This window comes from Osmia lignaria, chromosome 5, assembly GCF_051020975.1.
Source record: "Osmia lignaria lignaria isolate PbOS001 chromosome 5, iyOsmLign1, whole genome shotgun sequence".
NCBI classification, from domain to species: domain Eukaryota; kingdom Metazoa; phylum Arthropoda; class Insecta; order Hymenoptera; family Megachilidae; genus Osmia; species Osmia lignaria.
Window position 1 is genome coordinate 6,473,165 of NC_135036.1, and position 11,668 is coordinate 6,484,832.

Genomic DNA, 11,668 nt, shown 5'->3' on the forward strand with positions numbered 1-11,668 from the left:
GTAAGAATGGATTGGTAAAGCTGGTAGTACACAGGTCGGGATTCAATCGTGTATGATCGTATATTAAAAAACGGGAGGGAAAGTGAGAGGTACGCGTGTTGAGCTGGTCAACTTCGACAAGAGTACTGAATAGAATTTCGATTTTCATTGTACAGATCCGCGGAGAGAGTACTACCGATCTGTAAGATGCAGTGAGTTTCAAATTATTTCTCGTTGAATCGTCATAAATGCGCGTAAAGTGAACGATGTTTTTCTCTGTCACGTAGCTGTCACTTTCAATTTTGCAACAATCGTATATTCGACAATAGAATTACTTTTCCGTGCACGTATTTATCGATTCGACAAACGTAATCGCCAACTTGCGATCCACAAATACATGCTCACTCGCGCGCATCGGATACGTTTTGTTTGCACACACTTTTGTTTTCGTTTTCGTTGTGTCGCGTGATGTTACATACACGTACAGCTGTTAAAGCGTATTGTGGCGGATTTGGCGCGCTCGATTATTTTACAACTTGTCGTCCTTCTAAATGTATTTCAAGTTTGCCAAACCTTGAAATCTGCATAAATATGAATTAATCCCAGAACGAGAAAATGATCTATATACTCTAAGATTGACGCGATCTGAAAGTATTGAATCAATCCTGACGCAATATCGCTATATATTGATCCAATATAGAAAACGATGTTAATAACAATATAAAATCATTGTTTATACATTTTTTAATTGATAATTATTGATTCTAGGTAATTTAAATGCGCTACTGTTTTCTTTGTTAAAGTGATTCCTAAAATATTAATTTTTTAAGTTAAAAAAAAAAAAATTTTGCAATCTGCACAATACGTGTAATTTATAATATTTGAATATGATGTAATGCTATTGCACAACTCGCGATTAATGAACTAGATTTCATTCAGAATTGTTGGCTACAATAGCAGAAAAATATTGCTACTTTTAATAGTCTGAGCTTTCAAAATAGGTTTTGTTGCATTATAATTCATATATTATTAGTTGCTCTGATCACTTGGAACAATTATACTTCTAATTGTTTGCAGATATGGAGTCTTTCTTCGAATTGTTTGATCCAAATAATGGTAAGAACGCAAGAAAGGAATCTTGGAATGACTCAGAAAATGAAGGGAATGGGATATCTGATTGTGAAAATTCGAGCATCGAGGATGATCAGGAAGAAAGACTACCACCAGAACCTGAAGAGGGCAACATTGAATATAAGCTAAAGTTGATCAATCCATCCAGTCAGAAATTTGAACATCTTGTAACGCAAATGAAATGGAGACTTAGGGAGGGTCATGGGGAAGCTATTTACCAAATTGGTAATTAAACAAATGTCCCTAAATCATTGTAGATGTATTCCACTGATGTTAATAAAAACTTTATCTGTTCTCAGGTGTAGAGGACAATGGAAAGTTAACAGGCTTAACAAGGGAAGATATGAAAGCATCTCTAAAAACCCTAAATGATATGGCAGCTAGATTAGGTGCTACAACAAGTATATTGCGTGAAAGGCTTGCCAATTCTAAAAATAAAGACATGTCCATGCACGGTAACAACAAAGAAGAAAGGCGGGTAGCCGAGGTCTTAGTGAGAAAGTTAAGAAAAGGAGACAGGGAGGATCAGGATAGTATAATTGATTTAAGGCTCGCTGTCACTGGTGCGCAGGATGCTGGAAAGTCAACTCTCTTAGGTGAGAGGATTAGCAGAGGACATTTAAGGTAGAGAAATATACTTAGAGTTTACTCTGCTATACCCATTGTTTGTCCATTTCATACGATTCCAAGTAAAATACAAATTTTAATGCATCCACGATTCTATGCAGGTGTATTAACCCAGGGTGAATTAGATAACGGTAGAGGAAGAGCAAGACTCAACATGTTGCGGCACCTGCACGAGATAAAAACGGGTCGTACGTCATCGATATCGCACGAAATTATTGGCTTTGATAACGACGGACATGTATTGAACTATGCGGAAATGGCAACTGCCGAAGAGATATGCGAGCACGCCTCGAAAGTAGTCACGTTTATAGATCTAGCTGGGCATAGGAAATATTTGAGGACAACTGTACTCGGTCTCACAGGTATAGGAATCAGAATTACCTGATTAAAAAATTTGCCGACCCGTCGAGACTGATATGCGACTCCATCCTTTAGGATATTCACCTCATCACGTGATGCTAGTCGTAGCACCCCCCATGAACGAGGCGTCACAGGAACATATGGCTCTGTGCCTCACACTGGGACTTCCATTCTTCGTAGTTGTAAACAAAATCGACCTTGGCTTTTATAGCATTCCAGAAACAATAAATCAATTAGAGAATGCTATTAACGCGCAGGGATATTCTAAGCAACTGGTGACGTACAATAATAGTCAAATGACGTGGGATTACGAGTCGAATATAGTACCAGTATTTAACGTCAGCTGTGTTACCGGGGAGGGTTTGGAAAATCTGACAAACTTCATCAAGAATTTATCACCCCACGATGTGAATTCCATAGAGTCAGATTCTGAATCCTGTTTATTTCAAATTGATGAAACATTCAGGTATATACGCACAAAATAATCAATTAATCTTCTTCAGGTATTTTATAAACGCAACGTGCTTTGTTTTATAGGGTGGCAGGTTTGAACGAGCCCGTTTTAGGAGGATTACTCGTGAAAGGAGCAATCGCTCCTGGTACCCGACTGTTAGTCGGACCTCTACCAGATGGTGAATTTAGTCCAGTCAAAGTTGTCAGTCTGCATCGTAATAAGGCTCCATGTTGTTTAGTAAGAGCCTCACAGAGTGCTAGTTTAACCCTAGCACCACCGACGAACCGAAGTCCCCCCTTACCTCATCTTCGCCCTGGGATGGTTTTAGTCTCTGTATGGGACCACCCACATGCAACACTTTTCTTCCAAGTGCGTCTCAATATTTTCACGTTCCTTTTGAAGTACATTAACCCTTTCGGTGCCACGCGAATTTCTGAACTTACACCAATGGACCAGGATACAAATTTCATATTAAAAATTTTATAATGGCAAAGAACTGCGAAATATATTAAAATAACGGTACAATCTTGCCAATAGCACATTTTTCTTAATGGTGGCCCCATGACGCAGTTTATCAAATTCATGGTGACCACCATGGCCCAAATGAAAAAACAAGCGCCGGTCCCATAGGACCACCGTGGCAGCGAAAGGGTTAACCATGAAACAAATCAGTAATTGATATTTTATTAACTTTCTTAGGCAACTGTGTTAATAGTGTATCATGCAACCGCAATATACTCTGGATTTCAAACAACCGTACACATAGGAAATGTAAGGCAGACGTGTATTATTAAAGGGATAATGGATGCTAAAGACAGAGGCTTGCAAACAAACGACACAGCATCCGTGTTGTTTAGGTTTGTTAATCATCCGGAATACCTGCACGTTGGTATGCGACTTCTGTTGCGAGAGGGTCGCACTAAGGGGATCGGTAAAATCACACAGATATTTCCTCTAATTGGTCAACAGAACAGTATGCAATAAACCTGATAAACTTTTGTGTGTAAAAAGTATTAAATATTGCAAATTGTTTGCAAAGGAAAATTTACTTGTCGCGTGCCTAGTATAAGTATCTTTTGAAGACTTTATCTTTATAGAATACAAGAATATAGTACTTTTTTTTTTACCAGGTCTTCGATAGATTTTATAGTTTTTTGAATGAAAAAACAAGATGGAGTTTTCTGTTGGTTTTCTGTACGTGTATATTATTTTAGTTTTCTGTACTTTTGCGACAAAGATTTTTTTACTTGTTAAAGTGAAGGGTTAGGCGACCTGGATAGTTTCTTGTCTTTATTATTAGAGGATATATTTTGGGCTGTTAAGAATTGCAACCCAATAGACGAGGCAATACAAAACGAATGAAATACACAATAAATACTTTGGGTACGTGAAAGGCAAAGAGATTCTAAAGAGAAAATGGTCTAACGATCGTAAATCTCATTGACATTCATCGCCGTACCTTCTATCATAGTCTTTATGACCATTTTATTTCGTGTTACGAAATGAATGAACGTTTTAAATGGTTGATGTCATCATTTTGCGTATGACGCTATAATTAAAAAATTCATTGTGAGAACAATCATTATAATAATGTAATGTTTCTCTGTCAGATTTAAATAAATTTATCCTTGAGTTTCTGCTAATGTCGTTTGAAAAAGAGAGAAAGAAAAACATGAAAAAATGAAGAATATATTTAAAATCGATTAACACAAGATAAATATTTTCGTAGTTATTATTATCAAATAATAATGATGCCGAATGTAATATTATTTAGTTTGTAAGATTTTTCAGAGAGAAAACGAAAAGAAAAATCTATGTAAGACGGTTGTATTTGCGAACTACTTAGAATTATATCTCTTTCAATATCATCCAAAGATACATATCGCGTAAAACGTTTAACGTTCAGTTATGTAAATTATTATACAGCCGTCCTCGAGAGAAAAAAAAAGAAATTTGATTTATTTATGTTAAATCTGGATTGTACCGATTCATTATAAACTGTAAAATACCTTGAATAAAACAGAACAAAATGAAACATTCTCTTCTTTTTCTTAATTGTGCCTTTTCGTTGATGCATGTCGAATATGAATTAGAGAGAAAGATTTTATCAGATGTTGATAAGTTAAAAAATAAAACATATATTTATTTATCGCGATTAATAAAAAATAATTCTTAGAATAACTTAATACAGCACTATCTATACCTAGATGCAACTGAATGCAACGTTCAAGCACTTAGAGCACTATACGACAGCATTTAATTCTGTGAAAATACTGTTTAGTCAGGAATACAGATTTATCATCTATAAATTCTTACAGCACGCGATTATGCTCGTACTTAACAAGCATTGCTAAGGAAAACGATAGAAGTAAATTGTACCAGGAACATACCTCTGCCATCGACCTCCTATCCAATGCAAGAGGAAGACTGCATTGTTCTACTCCCAGGAAACAGGTCTCGTTTAACCCATTTTCATGTAATTACTGGATGGATGGCCATCGATGGAAACAAATGCAAGTCGAGCGAGAAGCTGTGATAAATGGTATCGTTTAAAAAGCTAAGGTTTCTGAATGCAATCACTGCCTCGAGCAGCAGTAATCCAACTGCTTGCCTTATCACGAATGTTCACATTGCAGGTTTATTAACAGAATAATTTGGAGTAGGAGTGTTCAGAGTGCCCCAGAAAAGTACGAGCCTCGTAGGATGGTGCCTGATGAAGAAAATAAATGGTCTGTCAGCTATCAGCCTCTTCTGACTTCCATCGCGTTCCAGAACCACCGCAGTCGTGGCTGCAGCCTCTGTACCCTTCTCAGTGATATCAATCTCTACTTTATGTAACACGTTGGAGGCAAACAGATGAGGATTCACCAGATTGGCGCTATTTCTTAGCTTATCCAAACCGAATGATGGGAAATTCTTTTGCTTCACAAACTCTAGAAAGTCCTGATCAATTGGCCTGCTCTGTCGCCTGCTCCTCTCTTTCTGTACTTTCTCCTGGAAACGGTACTTGTTCCCCTCGAGTTTTACAAATTTTGTACTATTATTTAATTCAGATCCCTCCACCGAGTAAGAGTTTTCGTTTGTAGATTTTAACGTTTCTTGGTTTTTAGACTGACGACGACCACGGGACTTTTTGATGCTGAACCCATTGGTCCATTGTTCCACGGTGAAACCACGGGCTTTATCCTCGTATGTGAAGTAATTTCGCTTAACCAAGTGGCCCATGTTTTCTTCACCACCGCGAGAGAAAATCAGCACGTTGTTGGTGCTTGGTGGTACGTTTTGAGGAATCGTGTTGCTCTTGCCTGGACGAGAAGGAGTAGTCATCGTAGGACCTGCGGTCATTGGTTGCATTTCCGGGACGGCACCGAATCCTTGAGACATCAGACTCAAGTCTGCAGTCATTGGATCGAACAAGGAACTCAGACCCATAGCAGCCAGGGTTGTTTTTAATTCTAGGCTACTGGTCAACTTCATTCGAGGTAGACCGATGATGCAGGTCTCGTTCTTCATGTTACCGATCAGTTTTTCGATTATGTCAACTGTTAGCTGATTTTTGAAATTTCGCAGTGCCTTTGCACCCTTGGCCGTTGGGAGAAGAACGTACATGGAGATCTAAGAGAAATTGGAAACAAAACAATTGCTAGGAGATGCTAGAAGAATTTCATTTTCTTTGGTAATGCTATGTTAATTTGCTAGGATTTCACTGTAATTAATTCAGTTACTCACTTCGTGTCCTTTGTAAGGTAGGCCCAGAATCTTCACACCCAATTGCTTGTCTTCATAGAAGGGAAACGGGCCTCCATTGTACATCATATCAACTTCAATAGGTTCATTAGGTTCAACGAAGAATTGTTTTCTAAATGAACAAAAATGATGTAAGTGAAATAATCTTAATTTTAATTTGTTTCCCCCAAAGGGTTATATACTGTAAGTGAAATGTCTATACCTACTTTAACAATATCAATACAATTCAAATAAACCTTTATTTTCTTTTAAGGAAACGAATACAAACCTTCTGGTGGACTTATCCAAGAAGTGTTGATTCCACTCTCCATTGAAATAAAGCGCTGACAAGAGGATGACCGTAGTTTCCGGTCCTGGTACATCATTCAGGATGCTCGTGATTTTCCCCATCGTTTTCTCTTTTACCCATGCGTTTATCATCTGTTGGGCTAATTTCCCGTTTCTGATGAAGTCTGTGTTTATCACTTCGTTCTGGTACACGTTCGTACTGAGAGCCTTGAACTGCGACCGTATTGGATATCCATCCTGCACATACGAGGCGGTAGCAAAATCTACACGAGGCCCAGGACTTCCCGCTATCTTGCTATGAAGTTGGGTCAACAGTATGCCGAACATCTGATGAACGATCTCAGAATTTCTCGATATATCCACGCCAGACTCCAGTCCAAGTACCCTGGACACTTCGTCGAAGGTTCTGCCGGCAGAACCTGCCAGGACTATCGCCAACGTCACCGTCAGACTGATCGGCGAGAAAACGATATTGTCTCGTTGATCGATCAAGGATGTGCCTCGGGTTCTGTAGATCTCCCTTTCCATGTCCAGAGCGAACTTCAATACCCCGTTAACTATTATGTCGTTCACCTGGAATTGTTTAAAAGAAGAAATGATAAATTTATACATCCATCATTTGTGACACAAGAAACTATATACAGTTGTTAAATAGTTATGTACTTAAAAATGAATTTCTGTGATTCTTATGCAACGCAAAGAAGAGATGAGTTGTTAACAACCAATTAACACCTTTCACTAGACATTCTCAGCATTTTTGGTACTCACATGATCGCTCCATTCTTGCAACGCGTTCTCAGTGAATGTTGAAACTACTGGAGGCGATGAGAATACTTGTGCTGGCCCAAAACCCAAATTATTCTGTGGTAATCTAGTGCCTTGTGCTTGCGGCTGTCTAGTGCTATATGGATAGGGAGCTGCTACTTTTCTGTTAGTCGAAGGATTCATTTTACTATTTAGGGGTGTAGAAGGAAAAGGAGGAACAGTCGTTCTCCTTGTTAAGATGGAGTCATCAGGATATATCAGCTGAGCGTAACTGCAGGCCAACAGGCCCAGGAACATCAGTGTAGTCGTCATTTCTGAAATCATAATAATGGCATTTTGTCAGTGTACTTAATTTTTATCATTGTTTATCCATTAATCGGTGGAATTAAAAGCGTAAAATTGATAAAGGTTGACTTTCAATTTCTTATCTTCTTCCAAAGCCTAATACAAATATTTTGACGATTTCAAAAAACTGTGTATCCAACAAATTATAAATTGAATTCTACAGCAATAATACTACTTTTTTTTAGATTTAAAAAATTAATTTGATGATAGGAGATTCGAGCTCGTGGCACTCGCTTTTTTGCAAAAGATAACGCGTCAACTTCAATCATTTACATATTACGTTTAATTATTGCGTCAATATTTGTTCACCAGTTTCGTCGATCCTCGAACGTGTACCGTTTGCTCGTACAGTCTGTGTGAATTTATTAAAAATATGGAAATAAGGAAGCAAAAGTTACGCTCGATAAAACGGGACATTGTTTGATAAAAAAGCTTCATCGTTGATTTTAATTAATCGTTTTCCGGTAACGATACGCAGTGTCTGGGGTCTTTATTATCGTACTTTTGTGGGAAACACATGGCCGTATGAAATCTATTATTTTGCATACGTTATTCCGATTTTCTATGCGGGTTACTATCTCTATTTTTACCAGTGAAATTTATTTTTTTTATTTTTCGAGGATGCTTTTGTTCTACGACAATGAATCAGCTTTGCATTTCTTTGTTGTACACACTATCGGAATAACAATTAATGGCAAGACACGTTCAGCCTTCGGAATTGACCTCCATTTTCGAAGGCATTTAAATACACGGCTTCCGTAAATGACTTCCTTTTGCAATTAAGAGAATTAATTTAGTTGGTCACATCGAAAATAAGAATCCTCTTGGACATAATGATCATTTCTGGTAAAATTCGTTTAATAAACAAAGTGTGCATACTAATTGATAAATTAGTATGTGCATACATCGACGAGTATGCACACATGTACATTCACTAAATTAACACACGTATGTTTAATGGTTTTACCAGGTAATAAATAAAATTAATTTCCAAACTTTTACGCAATGATAATCATCATCAAATTTTTTTGCAATACCATGAAAAAAACTATATTTTCATACAGGACACCTTCTTCGAGCCTTCGACTATACTCGAAGAAAATAACGACGTGGATAATTATTATAATCACCAACGATTGTGAAAGTAATGACGTTAATCATCGATCGAAGACAATCGTAATGTATTCTTTTTCTTCTTGTTCAATGAACACGAAGAATGAGTGCCTAACAACCTTACGTTACCGTGAAATTAATTGCTCGCATCATTAAATGATGAGAGACGAAGATCTACCAGTGTCGATCCAGTGGGGAAAACCATGTCGCCCGGAATTGACTCGAAGATTGTATGAGAATGCACACGATGTTTGCGACTGTTTAAGGTGCATCAAACGAAGCACGGATACGTCGTAAAGTCGTGTTAACGAGCAGGAAGAATATTTATGGGTGAAACAAATGTCTTACAGCTGCGATGAAGCGTCATTGGAAATGATAAATATGATCAATTGCGAGTGTAAGATGGAGATCTAGGACAAAGTTGATCAATTTTTATATAAATAATGTGTAATAACTTGGATGGAGGACAAGATTAAAATTTCTGGGGTTAAAATAGTCTAGGGCTATCGAGAATCTTAGAGCTTTCTGATTAAAAATTTGAAATTTATTTTTAAAAAATTTTTAGAGATAATAAATGGAAGGGTTGAAGGGAGGATCATTAGAGCCCCCCTAGATCTCCCCTTGATTCAACGCTGCTTGGATGTTATTTCTGGAACTTGAGGCTATTAGGTAATAGGGGTCTAGGGCTATCGAGAATCTTTGAGACCTTTTGGTTAAAAATTTGAAATTTATTTTTAAAAAATTGCCTTCAATATTTTTAGAGATATTAAATGGAAGGGTTGAAGGAAGGATCATTAGAGACCCCCTAGATCTCCCCTTCATCCAACGCTGCTTGGATCTTAATAAACTAACTATGAAAATAAATAATTTTCAATAAGACATCATGAGAATTTCTCCAAATTTCGATGGGTGCTCTGTGACCCTGTTTGCAGAGTTCAATGATCCCCGATAAAAACAATATCTCAAGACACCTTAATTGGAAATTCCAACTTCGAGATGCAAGTTCCGAGACGTTTCCTAGATCCCTAACGGTATTTCGATCAAGGTAAGGCCTCAAGACACAAGAAAGACAATACAGGATAATTAATTAAAGAATCCTAAGGTGGGTCAGGATGGGCTTACTTACTATAAATTCGAATAAGGAAAAAGAACCGTCGATTCCTAGAATCCTTCAGCAAAAATCAACGAACGCGTCTGCATACAGGAATTTCTTCAAGATTACAAGCTCGATGACCCTACGCGATTAATCATCGTAGCTATTCAGCAATGATCTTCGAACAGGATTCACCTGTTTCTTGAGGATAGTAGAAAATGAAACAACTAATTAAATGGATCCTCGAGGCATTTTATTAAAACCGACGTATGTAATGACCTTATCACGAGCTGTCATCGAAAGGATCCTGCTAGATCAAAGAATCCATCCCGCGGATAAATATAGTCACCACTTTCAATGATTACTCATCGAAGAACAATTTACTGGAAAATTATGTATGTAGAGGAAAGAGTATTTTACGCTTTGGAATAATCATCGATGAAAGATAAACAATTGAATGGTTCCAAATTATGCTGCCATTAGGTGCGTCACCCTTCGAACGAAACGAGTAACAATCGTGATTACGTGTTTCCTAGCTGAAAATTACGATTGTCGTTGAAACGAGGGGAATCGAAGTGAGGAACACCCACCTAAAACTGGTTCCACGATTTTGCGAAATTCGCGGCCGAAATTTGCATTTACACTACGCAAATTGCATCTATTCAGAAATATTAAATAGCTTAAGTACATCGACATTGATCCGAAAAAAAAAAGAAAAACAAAGCCACCAATATTCTTGAATCAAAATCTACAAAATGGATTTCGAATTTCTTATTTTAAATCACAGAAATGATTCGAATGCACACTGATTTCTCTTAAGCTAAGAATTCATTGTATATGCAATTTTATTTTCCATCCTGCGTTCGTTTATTATTCGAAATTATTTTCAATTTCGAAGCAATTATAATACCGGTTGTTCTACTATTGAAAGTGCCTATTCGAATTGATGAGTCACTGTTAATAAACAACAAAATTAATTTTCGATATTTCAAAATGGCATTCAAAGCTCCGTTGATCAGCAAGATTTCGATCTAACCCGTAGGATCAAAGCGATTATAAATTGATTACAATCATCGAGTCGCTTTAAAATTCCTCTCCTCTCCGCACGATCACGTCTGGTTTACCTTCTTCAGCCTGATCTTCTCGCGTGGCTAATCACGTTCAGGTGTATTTTTTAAATACCGCGTCCAAGGATGCGTCTTCGTTGCAGCCTGCGCAATCGAAGTTTAGAGTTCACGGTGCTCGTTCACAGCATCGTCCGAGAGAAATCGAACACTATAGCGATGATCACCGATCGAGGATCTTCGTGTAAAATGCGCGATGTTAACCGGCAAGAATGATCGAGACTCGGGACCGTGGTTCGAATCGATCAACAGTCACGACTCGACTGACTCACGCTGGCCTCGGTTGTGCTCTGTTGTATTTACCGGATTTCTCTCCACCACTTCCCCGTACGACGATCATCCGGGTCGTGTACGAAAGCAATGCTATACAGGTCGCATCGCGGACCTCGCGATACACTATCTCTAGCCACTAATCAATTTGAGTCACTTTGGATTTTACGGGGTGTCTCCGTTGATGTAAGTAACACGTTTGGATGGGATTAGCCGAGTGTCAAATATTGGCATTGGTATAATTTAGATTTTTTTTAGCGTGGGCAATTAATTACACTAATTAGAATTGCCTAATTTGAATATTATCTTCAGTCATTTTTTGTAATAAGAATATTGTCTATTTTCGTCCAAATTCTTTTTTATTTATTTGAG

The 11,668-nt window shown here is 37.7% G+C and overlaps 2 protein-coding genes across 4 annotated transcripts; one reads left to right on the forward strand and one right to left on the reverse strand.

Annotated features, from left to right (window-relative positions):
• The first annotated feature begins 6 nt into the window (after window positions 1-6).
• On the forward strand, window positions 7-5,373 carry LOC117607921 (GTP-binding protein 2). 3 transcript variants are annotated; one of them, XM_034332178.2, is made up of 7 exons: window positions 7-191; window positions 1,057-1,335; window positions 1,410-1,706; window positions 1,839-2,099; window positions 2,173-2,563; window positions 2,635-2,920; window positions 3,251-5,373. In XM_034332178.2, the coding sequence occupies exons 2-7, from the start codon at window positions 1,059-1,061 to the stop codon at window positions 3,533-3,535; spliced, it is 1,797 nt and encodes a 598-aa protein (XP_034188069.2). In that variant the 5' UTR covers window positions 7-191; window positions 1,057-1,058; the 3' UTR covers window positions 3,536-5,373. The 3 variants fall into 3 exon arrangements, with proteins under 3 accessions (XP_034188069.2, XP_034188072.2, XP_034188071.2); XM_034332181.2 differs by having other exon boundaries at window positions 17-34; XM_034332180.2 differs by lacking the exon at window positions 7-191 and adding an exon at window positions 250-747.
• LOC117607920 (serine protease inhibitor 28Dc) lies at window positions 4,491-11,311 on the reverse strand. The gene is made up of 5 exons (XM_034332177.2): window positions 11,027-11,311; window positions 7,355-7,665; window positions 6,567-7,159; window positions 6,281-6,410; window positions 4,491-6,166 (listed from the first exon to the last, which is right to left on the reverse strand). Exons 2-5 carry the CDS (start codon window positions 7,661-7,663, stop codon window positions 5,177-5,179), a joined length of 2,022 nt encoding a protein of 673 aa, XP_034188068.2. The 5' UTR covers window positions 7,664-7,665; window positions 11,027-11,311; the 3' UTR covers window positions 4,491-5,176.
• Window positions 11,312-11,668: the final 357 nt, after the last annotated feature.